This window comes from Galeopterus variegatus, unplaced genomic scaffold (assembly GCF_000696425.1).
Source record: "Galeopterus variegatus unplaced genomic scaffold, G_variegatus-3.0.2 Scaffold1360, whole genome shotgun sequence".
NCBI lineage: Eukaryota > Metazoa > Chordata > Mammalia > Dermoptera > Cynocephalidae > Galeopterus > Galeopterus variegatus.
Window position 1 is genome coordinate 183559 of NW_007727471.1, and position 16945 is coordinate 200503.

General features: G+C 59.9%; 2 protein-coding genes across 2 annotated transcripts; both read left to right on the plus strand.

The window, feature by feature from the left end:
• Positions 1–138: 138 nt before the first annotated feature.
• ANAPC2 (anaphase promoting complex subunit 2) lies at positions 139–12105 on the plus strand. The gene is made up of 13 exons (XM_008576477.1): positions 139–250; positions 537–1159; positions 2309–2441; positions 3738–3912; positions 4368–4487; positions 4915–5032; positions 5769–5950; positions 6644–6785; positions 7095–7170; positions 7238–7441; positions 11069–11198; positions 11440–11675; positions 11773–12105. The coding sequence occupies exons 1-13, from the start codon at positions 143–145 to the stop codon at positions 11983–11985; spliced, it is 2460 nt and encodes an 819-aa protein (XP_008574699.1). The 5' UTR covers positions 139–142; the 3' UTR covers positions 11986–12105.
• A 3059-nt stretch (positions 12106–15164) lies between these two features.
• Positions 15165–16198, plus strand: TMEM210 (transmembrane protein 210). The gene is made up of 4 exons (XM_008576478.1): positions 15165–15252; positions 15420–15555; positions 15782–15811; positions 15966–16198. The coding sequence occupies exons 1-4, from the start codon at positions 15165–15167 to the stop codon at positions 16150–16152; spliced, it is 441 nt and encodes a 146-aa protein (XP_008574700.1). The 3' UTR covers positions 16153–16198.
• Positions 16199–16945: the final 747 nt, after the last annotated feature.

Sequence of the window (16945 nt, forward strand, 5' to 3'; positions counted from 1 at the left end):
CCGCGCCTGCGCACTGCCTCCCGACAGAGCGCCGGCCTAGGCGTCATCGCCGCGCGCTTCTCGGGAGCGTCATCGCCGCGCGCCTCTCGGGTGCGTCATCACCGCGCGCCGCGCCGTCGGATCCGAGAGCTAGTGGGTACAGATGGCGGCGGCGGCAGCGGAGGACGGCGGCCCTGGGCCTGGACAGGAGCTGTTGGTGGCCTGGAATACCGTGAGCACCGGCCTGGTGCCGCCGGCTGCGCTGGGGCTGGTGAGGCCCGGGATGACAGCGGTGGGCCCGCACGGGGTTCTTGGGACCCTGCACGCTTTCGGGCGTCCACCCTCGGGCTCATACGGCTCCATCCGTCGCCCGCCTCTGCCCTGCCTCTTTCCTCCACCGCCCCGTCTCGTTCGGCTCCTCGGCAGCCATTTTCTAGCGTCGGCCTAACATCTGTGCTCCGCGCACGAGGGTTTTCCTGTCTCCCCTGTCCCTGGCCCTTCCCCGCCTTTCCCCTCTGCGCTGTGTTCCCCTCTCCTCACCGTTTTCTGCACTCCAGGCGTCCTCCCGGACCAGCGGAGCGGTCCCGCCAAAGGAGGAAGAGCTCCGGGCGGCGGTGGAGGTTCTGAGGGGCCATGGTCTGCACTCGGTCCTGGAGGAGTGGTTCGTAGAGGTGCTGCAGAACGACCTGCAGGCCAACATCTCCCCTGAGTTCTGGAATGCCATCTATCAGCGCGAGAACTCTGTCGATGAGCCCCAGTGCCTTCTGCTGCTCCTTGACGCTTTCGGCCTGCTGGAGAGCCGCCTGGATCCCTACCTGCGTAGCCTAGAGCTCCTGGAGAAATGGACTCGCCTGGGCTTACTGATGGGCACTGGCGCTCAGGGGCTGCGGGAAAAGGTCCACACCATGTTGCGGGGAGTCCTCTTCTTTTCCACCCCCAGAACCTTCCAGGAGATGATCCAGCGCCTCTATGGGCGGTTTTTGAGAGTCTATATGCAGAGTAAAAGGAAAGGAGAAGGGGGCACAGACCCAGAACTGGAGGGGGAATTGGACAGCCGGTATGCCCGCCGCCGATACTACCGGCTTCTGCAGAGCCCGTTGTGTGCAGGGTGTGGCAGTGACAAGCAACAGTGCTGGTGCCGCCAGGCGCTGGAGCAATTCCATCAGCTCAGCCAGGTCCTGTGAGTACTTGCGCCTGGTGGACACGCCCCTGTTCCTACTATTCCCTGCTGCTCCCCTGGGTCCACCTGGCCTTTGCAGAGAGCTGATAAGCTGGCGGAGGTGGGGGGTGGTCTCTGCTACTTCTCTTGATAGCCAGGGATATGACAGAGGGAGGATTTTTATGCGGTGGGTTTATACCTTTTGTGTTGGACATGGGTGGGTCTTTTCTGTCACTCACGCCTAACTCAGAGTTTCATGCTTTGCGCCTGCTAAGGGCCAACGTGGCTTGTGTTTGCAGTAGCAGATTTCTTATTGATTGTAAAGTCCCTGGGTTATGTGGAATTCTGTGTCTTTAGTAGACTCTCTAGGGTAGGAATGACGTTCTTTTTCATGGGAGTCCCTGCCCTGTAATAGTGAACAGCAGGTTTGCTGTTTTTCTCTCTAGAACTTATCAGGGAGATGAGTCCAATATGTGGGCAAGCAGGATTCCTTTCCAAACCTTTGGAGAGAAAAGATTTTGTTCTTTTTCTTGTTAAAGCCAGATCGTGTTGTAGTCTTTTGTCAGCTGACATACGTTCTGGCCATTTGTGGCGATTTTGTCGTATCAAACAGAGTGACAGCAATGAGGCTATTTGGAAGAGAGTCTCTCAGGTAGACTGAGGGAGTGGTCCTGTTGCTGTCAGGGCTCAGGAGGCCCTGAAGGGCTTCTGCTGGATTCATCCGGTGAAGATTAAACAGAAACCTTTCTTTTCACTCCTTTTTGAGTCTTTTTGCTGCTATAGACCATGGTTTGCACTGAAAGGCAGAAACAACGGCACTGTATCTGTTCAGCTAGGGCTGTAATGCCTTTAGTTGTTTCAAAGCCATTTTGGGGAGATGAGGCTGGGGCCTCTGGTAGCCACGCTTGCTGCCACTGGTCACATGGGGAAGGCCAGTGTCCCGGCCTGGGCTGAGGCCAGCTGGGCAGGGGAGCAGTGCCTTGCCAGTGCTCTGTCCTCACAGCCACTTTTCCTCCAAGCCCTTGGTACAGCTGCCCCTGGCCTGTGGAAGGGCTGTGGAGAGGTGTGCGCTGGGTGTATTGGGGGGGGTGCACAATGAGGGGTAGGGCCGCCCCGGACGAGGAGGGCGGGTGTGTGCTATGGGTGCTCCACGGGTGGGCTCTCCTCTAGACACAGGCTCAGTCTGCTGGAGCGGGTCAGTGCCGAGGCGGTGACCACCACCCTGCACCAGGTAACCCGGGAGAGGATGGAGGACCGCTGCCGGGGCGAGTATGAGCGCTCCTTCCTGCGTGAGTTCCACAAGGTGAGGACCCCTCCCTGGGGCTGCACCTTCCTGGGGACTAAGGAACCTGACACCCTGGCTTTATTATTATTTTTCTTCTAAAGATGACCGGTAAGGGGATCGTAACCTTTAATTTGGTGTTGTCAGCACCACGCTCTCCCAAGTGAGCCACAGGCTGTCTCTCACCCTGTCTTTAGAAGCAGCCAGAGTATGGATGCTGGGGTGGACCAGGACCAGGTGGTAGCTGGAGCTGTCTTGGTGCTGGGTGGATGCCAGCCTTTCTGGGCCCTAGTAACAGTGTGGACGAACTTAGGATGTGCTTGGCAGGTTTGCAGAGAATCCCATGTCTGGAGACAGTGCAGGGTCCAGGGTTCTCAGGGGGCTTCTCGAGTAGGTGTGGTGAAGCAGGGCCCAAGGGAGGGGTCAGTGAATGGACCCCTTCTCCTCTTTGTTGTCCCACCTGAATGTGGGCTCCCCCTTGCTCACTGACCTGTAACTAGCCTGCTCTACAGCGTGGAGCTGGGGAGTCCCCGTGTGGGGCCTTGGGGCACCCACTCTATTGGGGTGTGCTTTGGGGCTCTGCTTCAGGCTCCCAGAGTCGTCTGGGAACTGGGCCCAGCCATGTGGGGTCATCCAACCTGCTCCAGTTTCTCAACTGTCCTTCCCCCACTGTTTCCAGGTGTCCGTCTCCAGAGGATGCAGACTGGCTGCAGTGGGGGGTATTCAGAGCAGGCATTCCCACACTGGTGGTCTAGGGTGGGTGCAAGTCCTGGAGGCCCAAAGTGGAGGGAATGCACTGCCAGGGCAGTCTCGCCGTTGGCTAGCTGGTCTGTGAAGACATGTGTGCCCTTGGGTCTGAGTGGGGAGGTCACCTCCTGTGAACTTACATGCACTCAGAGATGTTTTCATCAAGTACTGCATTATCTGCACGGGATGGTGGGTAATAGTCACTCACATCTCTAGTCCCAAGGGCAGACTTATCCACTTCTGGGAAGGCAAGCAAGCCCACCAGGCACAGCGTGCAGGCAGTGTGTGGCTCACGCTAGGGCTGCTGTCGCCAGAGGTAAGCATGGGTGCTGATGTGTAGGCGAGGGCTTGAGGACTGATGCGGGGCCAGGGATGCCCCCTTTTGGGCCCCTCATCCTGCAGACTTTGCTACACTCCTGATCTCCAGACACAGGTGGCCTTCAGGGCTCCCCTGGGGCCCAGCTGACAGGGAGAGGGGGACAGTAGCTATGGGGGTTCTCCCAGCTTCTGGGTCAGGCTGGGGCTGGCACCCCTCCCCATACCCCCACACACTGGTGCTCTCCCCTGCAGTGGATCGAGAGGGTGGTTGGCTGGCTTGGCAAGGTATTCCTGCAGGATGGCCCCGCCAGGCCTGCGTCCCCTGAGGCCGGCAACACACTGCGCCGTTGGCGCTGCCACGTGCAGAGGTTCTTCTACCGCATCTATGCCAGCCTGCGCATCGAGGAGCTCTTCAGCATCGTCCGAGGTTGGCCCCCCCCACACCAGGCACACCTACCTTTCTAAAGAGACTTCCCAGGGCTTTGCTGTGTCCCCTCCATGTCCACATCTGGGTTCCTTGTATCTTTGCCTTCAGCTCTTGCAGGGTAGTGAACCGAGCAGAGTGGTGGCCACTCCCCCAACCACAGGCTCTCCCTTGGCCCAGTGTCTGGATCAGGGCGGGTATGGCAGGTGCTGGATGGGTGCTTCTGGGCACCCACCTCTTTGCTCCCTCAGCCTTGGTTCCTGCTTGGGACTGTCCCCTGTGCATCCCTCTGTCTGCCTTGTGGGCTTATTGTGGTCAAATGTGTCAGCACACCAAAGTGTCAGGGTGACGTCTAGCACCTGGAGCTGGTTCTCCTCGTTGTCCTGGGCACCCTCAGGTCCGCACAAGTCTGTGCGTGTGTGTGCGCACGTGCCCGAGGGATGTCCTTCTTCTTGCAGACTTCCCAGACTCTCGGCCAGCCATCGAGGACCTCAAGTACTGCCTGGAGAGGACCGACCAGAGGCAGCAGCTGCTCGTGTCCCTCAAGGCCGCCCTGGAGACTCGGCTGCTCCACCCAGGTGCCGCGTGCTGGCTGCTGCCCACTGCGGCTCAGACTTAGGGAGCCCAGGATCCAGTGCCCAGCCCTGGATTTACAGGACTAAGGAAGAAATGGGTTAAGAAGCAGTTTTCGAGGTTCTTAGGGAAGTTGGACACTTCATTCTTTTTTGAAGGAAGTCGGGACCTGGTTTGGGGGGGGGAGGGTGCTACATGGTCTTAGCAATGGGGGACCTGATTCTTGGGAAGTTCTGGAGAAAGAACCTGTGAATGGATGGAGTTGGGACAGGGTGTAGCTCCCTGCAGTCACCCTGGTCCCCTGGGGAGCAAGGTCACAGTGGTGACCTATAGACCACCTGACCAGCCTAGCCGGCTGCTTGTTCAGGTGTTGGCACCAGGGAGGTTTTTGTCCAGGGCGCCTTATGACCTCGGCTCTCCTCCTGGCCGTAGGTGTCAACACATGCGACATCATCACTCTCTATATCTCGGCCATCAAGGCGCTGCGCGTGCTAGATCCCTCCATGGTCATTCTGGAACTGGCGTGTGAGCCTATCCGCCGCTACCTGAGGTGAGGGCCACGCTGGCCTGGACGCCCCTGGGACTCAGGGCTTTCTTGTCCCTCAGCTCCTCCTGGTCCTCGTGGAAGCTGAGTGGATACTTGGCTCTCAGGACACCAGGGACTCAAGGTCTCTCTTGGCTGGGCGAAACAGACTGGCCTAGGCTGGGGGCTCCTTTCCTCTTGCCAGTGCCGGGCACCTGTGCTGGTCACCACACAGTGCCACCATGGCTTCTGCGTGCAGCTGCTGGGGCCCCGCTTCAGCCCCTCTCCAGCCCCAGGAGAGGCTCTTCTGCTGGGCCTTGCCTCGCTGCTGACCAGGCCCCCCAGGTGGGCCGTGTGAGGAGAGTGGGCTTTGTGCTGTCTTGGCCTTTCCCATGGCGAGGAACAGGGACCTCTTGGGGCTATTTGGTGGAAGACATGTTTGAACGGGTACCACAGCACAGCTGCCCAGAACCCCCTGCAGGAGCAGAGCCTGGGCAGGTCTGGAGGGCACAGTGGACCAAGCTGCTGCTTCCCGCTGGATCCACCTGGCCTCTGGGCCTGCCTTGTCATCTCAGCTCCTGCAGTTTCCCAGGGTGGTGCTGGGTTTTTATTTCCTGTTTTTTGAGATGTCTAATAGGTCTGTCATTAGTACACGACCAGTTGTCACTGCAGAGGTGGGACGGGAGGTGCTGATGGCCAGGGTGGGGAGTAGGAGGTGCCACGAGGGTTGCGCACACTAGGAACAGTAGTGCTCACCCCACAGGACACGGGAGGACACGGTGCGGCAGATTGTGGCTGGGCTAACCGGGGACTCAGATGCGACTGGGGACTTGGCCGTCGAGCTGTCCAAGACTGACCCAGCCAGCCTGGAGACCGGCCAGGATAGCGAGGATGACTCTGGCGAGCCCGAGGACTGGGTCCCTGACCCTGTGGATGCTGACCCAGGTCAGCTCACACTGACCTGTCCAGCCCCTCCTGGGCTCATCTGGGGGCCTGCTGGGCTCTGATGGCTGGGTGCTCTGTTCTCACGTGTGCTGTCCACTCATGCTGTGTCCAGAGCAGCGCATGCCCCAGGGGTTTGAGGGGGTCAGAGGCCAGGACCCTGCCTAACACCAGCTAGGTTGGATGGCCCAGAGTGGGCTGTGGCCCATGTGACTATGTTGGTCACTCCAGCTTTAGCAGGGTGTACTTCCCCTTGTGGGCTGTGTACCGGCTGGAGCTGGTGGAGCTGCTACAGGAGTGGGGTCATGGACATGTGCTCCCCAACCCCTGAATGGTTTGACTTTGTCCTGGGCCTCATGGGCCCCTCAGGGTGGTGGCCCCTGCCCTGGCACAGATGGTGTGTTTTTTGTCTCTCTCAGAGGAAAACCCAAGGACCTTTGGTTTGTTCCCTAAGCTTGGGTGGGGGTCCAGGGCGGTCCCTTTGAGACAGGAGGGACCAGAGGGATTGGAGCTTCTGCCCCAGGCCCCGACTCCAGGTCTCCCAGGAGTCTCTGGGTTGCTCCCAGCTTTGGGGGGCATCAGAGAAAAGCCCTATCTGCCGCCTGTGCTGGGCTCCACCATCTGGCATGGCAGCCTCTGGCTGGGGTGCTCCCGTCCTTGCCGAGGTGCCAGTCATGTCCCCTCATGCTGTACCAGGGAAGTCAAGCTCTAAGCGGCGCTCCTCGGACATCATCAGCCTGCTGGTCAGCATCTACGGCAGCAAGGACCTCTTCATCAACGAGTACCGCTCGCTGCTGGCCGACCGCCTCCTGCACCAGTTCAGTTTCAGCCCCGAGCGGTGAGGCCTGCTGAGTGCTGGCTGGTCTGCAGGGGGCACCAGCGTCTGCCATCTGGGGCTTCCACAGGCACCGACTGTGAGAGGGCCTTGCACCCACACTGTGTGGACTGGAGGCGTAGGCTTGGCCTAGCCTCGTGCCGCCCTCTGTCGGCCAGGACAGGCCACGGTGGCGGTGCCTGGTGGCCATCCCGCCTCCCTGCATGTGTAGGCCCTGCTCTGGGAGGCACCAGCCCTCTGCCTCGGGTGTATTTGGAGCTGGGGCACAGCACAGCCCCCATCTCCCCTCAAGAAAAAACCTCGTTCTTCCAGGGAGATCCGCAACGTGGAGCTGCTGAAGCTGCGCTTTGGCGAGGCCCCGATGCACTTCTGTGAGGTCATGCTGAAGGTGGGTGCCCGTGGCCTGTCCCCCAACCTGGCCCCAGGGCCTTTGTGAGACTCTGTCCCCTCCTCAGGACATGGCGGACTCCCGCCGCATCAATGCCAACATCCGCGAGGAGGACGAGAAGCGGCCTGTGGAGGAGCAGCCGCCATTTGGGGTCTACGCCGTCATCCTGTCCAGCGAGTTCTGGCCCCCCTTCAAGGACGAGAAGCTGGAGGTCCCTGAGGACATCAGGGCGGCCCTGGAGGTTTACTGCAAGAAGTATGAGAAGCTGAAGGTAGCGCCTGCGTCTCCGCGGCCTGTGCATGCTTCTGACCAGCTGTGTGGTCACAGTGCCATCCCTGCACGTCTTTTGGGTTGGTCCCATCTCAGCTGCCCCTGCAGGAGAGAGTGGGCTTGGTCTTCTTCCCAGGGGACCTGCATGCACCTGCGAGTGTGAGCGAGTGTGCCCTCGAGGCCCGCAGCTTGTCCTCCCCAACTTCGCAGGGCATCCTTTGAATGAGCAGGCCCTTCCCCAGGCTGCCTTTCCTGCTCACCATCCACCCTTGGCCCTCCAGAGCTGGGGGCTCAGGATGCTGTGTGTCAGGCCCAGTGAGAGCCATGGAGCCTGTTGGCGTCTGAGGCTATGCCTCCGCCCTGGGCATCACTTCGGAGCATGCTTGATCTCCATGATCCTAACCCTCCCCTGGGTCCCAAGACTGTGCCAGCAGTGATTGAAGCCATGGGAAGCACAGGGCTCTGGGCGAGGAGGAGAGGGAAGGCGTGCAGAAGGGGCACTAAGGCAGCAAGCACTGGGCAGAAGAGAGAGCCCTGGCCTGGAGGTCATTAGCTGGTGGGGACAGTGTGCCTGGGGTGATGGGATCAGCCCTGGCAGTGCAGCTGAGCCCAGCAGTCCTGGGGGCGGGAGTCCAGGTGGGAAGTTTAGGCCGGGTGGGGGTGTGGGAGATGACAGCCAAGTTCAGGGGTCCTTCCTTCTGGGCTCATGGTCAAATGGAGATGGGATGGGGAGAGGAAGGAATTATGACGTCTATCCCAGCGTCCTAGGGACAGGTGAAGTGGGTTTGCATTCAGTCTGATGTGGGGCTCTGTGAGGCCTCAGGGTATGGTCCAGTGAGTACTCAGGCCATGGCAGGAACCAAGCACCCAGGCAGAGTGAGCACAAGGAGAGGGTCCTGGGGCACAGCAGATATCCAGGCTGCAGACCCTGACAGGAACACCTGGGACATCCCAGCAGGTAGACGAGCCAGCGGCAGCTAGGACCTGAGGCGTAGCATCTGGACAGAGCCACTTTGAGGCAGGAGGGTTAGTGGCTTCTCCATGTTGCCTGAGAAGGAGGTGTTGGGTCTAGAGGTGTCGTCTCCTGCAAAAAAAATGACTTTGCCACATTTACAGGTGGAAGAGCCTTGTTCTTAGGGGAGGTGGATGGTGCCGGACAGTGAGCCCACTTTAGAAACTAAGAGGGACACCTCCTTCCAGACAGATGGGAGGAGCCTGGGTGGAGGATCCTGGTGGGAGACAAGGAGGGGCTGTGTTGGGCTGTGCTGGGGTGGTAGCTGTGAGAGCCTGACTGCAGCCTCCAAACCTCAGCTCCAGTTCTGGAAGAGCTGCATGTCCTCTGCAGCCTGCAGGGGGTCTACGTGGTACATGCTGTCTCCAGGTGGAAAGGTGGGCCGCTGGCCACCCTGGTACTTCCTTCTCCAGCCCATGCTGTAGCCTGGTGTCTTGGCAATGTCTGCGAGCACCACACCCTGCACTTACTGGTTAAGGATGTCTGTGTGTCGGTCCCACAAACTCAGTGCCCTCCCCCTGCCCCGTCTAGCTGCCCCATTGGTGTGAGGCCTCCCCTGCTCTCCAGTGCCCCTGACAGGAGAGTCCCCAGTGCTTTCCACCTGCATCCTGCCTTGGGTCTCAGGTGTGGCTTAGCTACTTCCTGTTACTCAATGCTGATGTGCCAGGATTTTGTCTTAACTCCAGTTGGGCACTGGAATGGTTTGGGAGGGCCCTGGAGCTGTGCTGGGAAGTCAGGCCAATGATCATAATGCCTCTGCCTCCCACCAGCAGAGCTCCTGGCCTGAGGATCTTGTTGGACGTGAGGGAGGCCATGCAGCCCACAGAGTTTCTGCACCAGTGCTGTTTGCTCCTGAGCCCTCACATCTGTCCTGCTGCAGGCAATCGAGTTGCACTTGGGGCAGCCCTGGCCCTGGAGCCGGAGCTGGAATGGCTCTGCCGGCTGGGGCTGGGGTGAGCTGCTGACTGGGGGGAGGTTCATTGTTACCTCTGCCTTAACAGCTGCAGGGACCCTGGAAGGGTACAGCAGGAAGCAGCTCACAGTGGATCCAAGTTTTCTTTTGTCTTTGCTGCCTATCTGTAAGTAATACATCTGCTTCATATAACTTGTTGTTGTGTGAGAGTGTTCTGCCTCAGTGGACTCAGGCATTGGTAAAACTATAGCCCAGCACGCAGTGGGTGGAAGTGTTTGCACTCCTGTTTCTGACTCAGAGCAGAAATCGGCCCACAGAGCAGCTGTGTCAGTGTTCTGGGGCTGCCGCAACAAAGTGCCACAAATGAGGGGGCTTAAAAGAACAGAAATTGGGGCCCGCCCGCGGCTCACTCTGGAGAGTGTGGTGCTGATGACACCAAGGCCGCAGGTTGCCACAAATGAGGGGGCTTAAAAGAACAGAAATTGGGGCCCGCCCGCGGCTCACTCTGGAGAGTGCGGTGCTGATGACACCAAGGCCGCAGGTTCGGATCCCTATATAGGGATGTTCAGTTAGCTCACTGGGTGAGTGTGGTGCTGACAACACCAAGTCAAGGGTTAAGATCGCCTTACTGGTCATCTTTTGTTGTCAGCACCACACTCACCCAGTGAGCTAACTGAACATCCCTATATAGGGATGTTCAGTTAGCTCACTGGGTGAGTGTGGTGCTGACAACTCCAAGTCAAGGGTTAAGATCCCCTTACTGGTCATCTTTTGGGGAAAAAAAAAAACAAAAAAACCCCAGAAATTTATTGTCTTACAGAGGTCAGGAGTCTGAAATCAAAGTGTCACCAGGGCCATGCTCCCTCTGAAGGCATTAGGGGAGGATCCTCCCTCACTTCCCCAGCGTCAGGTGTTTCCCGGCACTCCTTGGTGTTTCTTGGCTTGTGGCTGCATCACTCCAGTATGTGTGTCCGTCTTCACGTGGCCTTCGTCCTGTGTGCCTGTCTTCACATCCTCCTCTTATAAGAACACCAGTCCTGTTGAAATAGGGCCCACTCTACTCCAGTATGACCTCATCTTAATTATAGTCACGCATCGCTTAACGACGTGGATGCCATCTGAGAAGTTTGGCATTGGGCACTTTTGACGGCGTACAAACATAGAGTGCACTTAGTAAACCTACATGGTGTCGCCTACCCCACGCCTATGCTGTGTGGTACACCCTGTTGCTCTGGTGTGAGTAACGCATTGTGCTACGACTTTGCCATGTCTACTGCATCACTAGGTGATAGGACATTTTGAGCTCCATTATAATCTTATGGGACCACCATCCTTTATGTGGTCTGTTGTTGACCGAAACTTGGGCTGTATGACCGATTACATCTGCATCAACTCTGTTTCCAAGTAAGGTCACATTCTGAGGGACTTGGGGTTAGGACATGGGAGCATCTTTTTTGGGGACACAGTGTAATTTGTTATAGTGGCTCCCTTGTTATGTCATAGTGGCCCAGCAGGTGGGACTGAGACCCGGCCTTCTGTTTTTCCTGCTGCTGACGACCTGCCAGCCAGGATGGGGTTGGCTTGTCAGGTCTGGGAGCCCCTTCCTCATATGGTGCCAGGTAGCAAAGCCATGGCCTGAGCCTCACACAGCTGGGCTCTCTTGAGCCCACTGGCTTGTCCATGCTGACTCTAGTCCTCCTCAGGCCATGCGGACCCTCAGCTGGAAGCACACCCTGGGTCTGGTGACCATGGATGTGGAGCTGGCCGACCGCACCCTGTCTGTGGCAGTGACTCCTGTGCAGGCAGTGGTCTTGCTCTACTTCCAGGACCAAGGTGAGCCCACTAGCCCCAACTGGTCTGCCCTGGCCACTACTCCCTGTCTAGCTGTGTGGTGAGGTGCTACTCCTCAGTATGGGCAGGATTGGGGGCAGCCCTGGGCCCTCTCCTCTCCCACGGGGCAAGGTGGGCTGGTCTGGGTCCCACTGACCTCTGGGAAGCCAAGCAGGGCTGACAGGAGGTAGGGAAGGTGTGGCCCCTGCGCAGTCTGGCTAGCCGGTCACTCTGCACCGTACAGCCAGCTGGACTCTGGAGGAGCTGAGCAGGGTGGTGAAGATGCCCGTGACGCTGCTGCGGCGGCGCGTGTCTGTGTGGCTGCAGCAGGGTGTGCTGCGGGAGGAGCCTCCGGGTACCTTCTCGGTCATCGAGGAGGAGCGGCCTCAGGACCGTGACAACATGGTGCTCATTGACAGTGACGATGAGAGTGACTCGGGCATGGCCTCCCAGGCCGACCAGAAGGAGGAGGAGCTGCTGGTGCGGTGGCTGCTGCCCCAGTGGGAGGAGAGCTGGGGGCAGTTGGCTGGGCTGTGGCAGTGGCCTGACTGATGGCCGGCCTGGCCGCTGTCCCCAGCTCTTCTGGACGTACATCCAGGCCATGCTGACAAACCTGGAGAGCCTCTCCCTGGAGCGCATCTACAGCATGCTGCGCATGTTCGTGATGACGGGACCCGCGCTGGCCGAGATCGACCTGCAGGAGCTCCAGGGCTACCTGCAGAAGAAGGTGCGTGACCAGCAGCTCATCTACTCGGCAGGCGTCTACCGCCTGCCCAAGAACTGTGGCTGAGGCGCAGCCACCCGGCCTGCCCGCAGGTGCTCAGTCCTCTTGTGCCATCCCTGCCTAAGTGTGTCCCCAGTATGGACTGCCCAGAGCCGCCCCTCCACTCCTCACCCCTGCCGGCCCCCTCCACCCCTTGCCCCTGCTGGCCCCCTCCACTCCTCCCCCCTGCCGGCCCCCTCCACCCCTTGCCCCTGCTGGCCCCCTCCACTCCTCCCCCCTGCCGGCCCCCTCCACCCCTTGCCCCTGCTGGCCCCCTCCACTCCTCCCCCCGGCCGGCCCCCTCCACCCCTCGCCCCTGCTGGCCCCCTCGCCCCTGCCAGCCCCCTTCACTCCCTTGCTCCTGCCCAGCCCCCAGAATGTGCAGATTAAAGCAGATCAGTTCTTTACCTTTTCCCTGTCCTGATGGCTTTGTGGGGCCCCCATTGACACATCCTGGTCCTCCTGCCCGACAGTCCTCTCCGCCTTAGCTCAGCAGGACCTGAGTCCCCAGCGACAGGCCCACCCTGGCCTGCATGTTGCATTTAGGCTCTAAACCTCCTGAAGGCATCCTGTGCTGCCCTCTGAACTGGGTGCCCAGGTGCTAGCCTCGGAAGGCCTGCATCTGGGGTCCGAGGCTCAGGCAGGAGTGTCCCAGGGGTTGGCTGCCTGGGTGTCCTGGGCTGCCCAAGCCACCTGCTGGACCTCCAGGTCCAGGCTTGCTCCTCTGACTTTTGAAAAGAGCCCTTGGGACACTGTCCTCTGCGCAGCCTGTGTCAGAGGGCCAGGGTGCTGCTGGGATATGTGTGGACTTCATCAGAATATCTGAGGCATGTAGGTGATTTCTTGACTCAAGAACTTTCCATGTCTCCAGCAGCAAGGTGCTGCTTGGAGATATGTCCTAGTGGGTACAGGGGTTGGGCATTTATCTACCTATCGCACATGAGGGTGGGGTGCCCACAGTGCTTCTGGCTCCCAAATTTGCACTCAGAAAGTATGTCCCCCAACTGTGGTCAGCAGGATGTGGCAAGGGCCAGGACAAGACAAAGGGCCTGGTGAGCCCAACACAGCAGTGCAGAGCCTGCCGTGTCCAGGGCATCAGGGTTCTGTGCAAGAGGCCAGAATGGGGGAGGATCCACATTGCCCTCACCGATGAGGTCCACACCAGCCTGAGGTGCTTTAAGGCTGAACCCAGTGAGCGCTCCGGGACCAGGCTCTGGGCTCTCAGCTGCTGAGACCTGGGCCTGCATCCAGAGGCGCTGCTTCCAGGCAGGAAGTGATCAAGCCTAATGGTGCTGTACCGATGAGGTCCACACCAGCCTGAGGTGCTTTAAGGCTGAACCCAGTGAGCGCTCCGGGACCAGGCTCTGGGCTCTCAGCTGCTGACACCTGGGCCTGCATCCAGAGGCGCTGCTTCCAGGCAGGAAGTGATCAAGCCTAATGGTGCTGTCCTCTTTGGGGACAAAGGCCCTTTGAAACCTGTCTGCGGCACATTCCCAAGCCTCGAGCCGCACCCAGCTTCAGCTACTCCTGCTGTCCCCAGACACCCTTCCTGGTCCCCACATGTCCGCTGTCCTGGGTCTGCAGAGCTGCTGCTTCCTGGTGCCCATCCCCACGTCTCCAGCTTTGGCCTGTTCTGCAGGTGAGCACTAAGTGGCAGTCCTGCTTCAAGGGTTCCCCTTGTGCTTTCTTGCTCTGGATGATTCTGCCTGCCCCAGGGTTTGAAGGAGGAAATGGCAGGTATCGTGCAGGTATTGGGCACATCACCTCAGCAATCTGAGGACTCCACAGCACAGTTTCGCTTCCCTTAACTCCAAGGCTGATTGCTGTTATTGCAAAAAGAGGGACCTCTTTCTCCTCTGAGTTCTGGGGTAGCAGGTCCCCGACTGCTCTGATACCCACCATCCCCTGTGGACGGTGGTCTTGCCTGGGTTCTGCTGTCTGTGGCTACCACCTGGCCCCAGGCTAGGTGAACATTGTCCTAGCCAGGACACAAACCTGCTGAGCTGGCCTGGCAGGGGGACCGTGCCAGCCCCTGGCCCTGAGCACATGCTTTGTTCCGTGTTCCTTTGGACTTGGTTTCTGACATGTCCTAAAGATCAGATGTACCTTGGATTACAGCATCACTCAACAAGCGCAAAGGCTGTACCAGAGAGGCTGGTGGTCCCCCAAGGGCCCCAGCAGGAGGGCACCTGTGTCAATGTCCAGGGACATCCCTGGTGGCCAGGGCCACTGGGCCAGGCGGTGCCTCCTGCCTTAGTGCCCTGTGGGCTTGAGCTGGCAGGAGGCCCGGCCTCAGTCAGCTGTGGGTGCTGCATTTCCTCCTGCAGCCTGTGGTTTGCTTGGCAGATCCTCGAAGGGGGAGGAGAGGAGGCTGCAGGGTGGGGATGGGGCAGTGCTGGGAGGGCAGGTGGCCTCCCTCTACCAGCCTGGAACAACAGGTTCACGGAGGCTGACGTTAACCCTGACCGTGCCAGCCTGCAGCCAACTTCTTTAGGCAGTGCTTGCCTGGTTTGCAAAACATACTCTTGGGGGCATTGGACTCTAACTTTAACCATACACTTAGCCAGAGCCTTGGGCAGAGCCTGCAGCCATTTCTAAGCCACCTGCTCCCAGAGGGGGATGTTCTGGGATGCTGTGGCCTGGGGTCTTGTTCAGGCAGGTGTGGCCAGTACTCCCTACCCGACCTGAGCTTTGCTGGGGAGGTGGGCTAGACCATCCCCAAAGTAGCCAGTGAGGGCAGCCAGGCACAAATCCACCTCCCTTGCCCTCCTTGGTCCCTTCCTGCCCCAGCCCTGGGAACTGGAGGCCAGATCCCACCCTGAGCCACTGCAGCCCTCATGCTGAGAGAAGGGACTGAGGCCAAGGCATCCACTGCCGGCCTCCCAGGGCTGCCAGGGGCTGGAGTAGGGCCCTGCCCCTTCACTGTGAAGTAACATGCCCCTCAGACCGGGCCAGCCCCACCAATGTCTCACATCTGGCAGGTGCTGGCCAGGGCTACCAGGCCGCTGACCACCCTACCTGCCTCATCCAGGCGCTGTCTGCCCCGGGCTCCTTGAATCTCAACACCCAAGGGTAAATGCAACTCAGGCTGGCTTCAGGAACTCTGAGGCCCTGCCCCCACCCTCCCTGCCTCACAGCTCCACTGTGAGGTCAGAGTCTTCCCACGAGTTCCGTCCAGAGGTGTGCAGTGGGGCTGGGGGCTGGATATGGCCCCCTGTCCCCAGCCTGACTCCTGCCTGGCTGGCAGCCCCCTGCGCCTGATATGTTTGTCCCTTTTGCTCGTCCCTGCTGCAGGTACCTTCTCCTGCCCCACATCCCTGCCCCCAACCAGGTCCCCTCTCTTTTCCAAGAAGGGTGGCACGCCCATGTCCTTCTTGTGGCTGCCAGCGTGGGGACGGACCTGGGGGTCCTCCACAGGCAGGTGATCAGACCCCTTGGCCATGTGGGTCCTGTCTCTGCAGCTGGAACCTACTGCGAATGCAGCCTCGGCCTCAGCCGCGAGGCCCTCATTGCCCTGCTTGTGGTGCTGGCGAGTTTCAGCGCCAGCTGCTTCTGTGCCCTTGTCATCGTGGCAATTGGCATCTTTCGAGCCAAAAAGTGCGTGAGCTCCAGGGCCCGGAGCAGTGGGAGCAAGGTCCTGCTACCTGGCCTTGGACCCTTGGTCTTGCCATGAGGGACCTCTGCCCCTGGAGTGGGATGTCACGGGGAGCTGGGAATGACATTTCCCAGGGTGTGTGCTGGGGAGAGGTGCCAGGGGCACTGCTGGGCTCCTGGAGGGAGGTCAACACTGTTCCAGGATTTATGTCTACCTTTGTCCCCCCAGAGGAACATGCCACAGACAAGTTGACAGCAGGTGAGTCCAGGGGATGCCAAGGGGAAGCTGCATCCTCTCTCTGCCCTTCATGGGAAGTGAAGTTCACAGTGGCCTTGAGAGCACTGTCCCCGAGGGCCAGCCTGCTCTGGGTGGTCACAACCTGCCAGGCCATGCTGACCTGGCTCGTGTGCAGGTTGGTGGGGCAGTTCGAAGTCCAGGAAGATCACATGGATCTGCACACGGTGCATATGGAGTCCCACCTCATGGAGCCCCACCTGGAGGTCTCCATGATGCCACCCCTTGAGGAGCACAGCCTCATGCCCATCCCCATGGAGGATGACCTGGAGGAGCTGCCCCCCGCCCCACCCCTGCCTGAGTAGGGTGGAGGGCAGCTGGAGGGAGGGGAATTAAAGGGTATTCAGTGGTTGTGCGCTGTGCTCCCTCCTGCTCTTCTGCAGTACCCTTGAGGCTGCATCAAGGGTCATCTATCCTCGATGGGGGGAGGGGTGCCCCAGCCCCACACCAGGAACTGCTGCCCATCCCAGGACAGGGAGCCACATCCCTGGTGTTTCCACTCCCCACCCCCCGCACCTTCCTGCTGCTTCATCCTGTGAAGCCGTCAGGTCCCCTGGGCCCCTGCCCACCCCATCCCAGCCTTCAGAAAACCCCAAGTCAGGACCTGCAACTGGCAACTCCCAAGGGAGCTGCGTTGAGCAGGAGGACTCGGGCTGATGGCCCACCACCACCACTCACACTGCCCCTTTGATGCTACTTGCCTCCTGCACGGCTTCCCCTGCCTCAGGGCTGCAGCCCCCTCCACCCCTAGGCCAGTGCCTTGAGCTCACTCCCCCATCATGTGCTCGTGCCCCCACCAATCGCCATGGGAATGGGACCGTCCCTGCATGGGTGGCCACTCCCTATGTGCACGCCAGGGTCACACTGCTGAGTCCCAGTGGGGCCGAGGCTGGGGTGAGGGGCAGGGCGCCCTGGGTCACATCCGTGAGTTCAGTGGATGCGGGCGGGTGTGGTCCTGGGGCGCGGGGTGGGGGTGGGGGTGAAGGTTTCGTTAGCGACGCCGCTGGCGCTGAGCCATCGGGAGGTTGGAGCTCCCGGACAGGTGGCTGGCGCTGGCTGTGTGCCCGGCCCCCGCCCCAGGCGCAGGGCCAGCCGTGG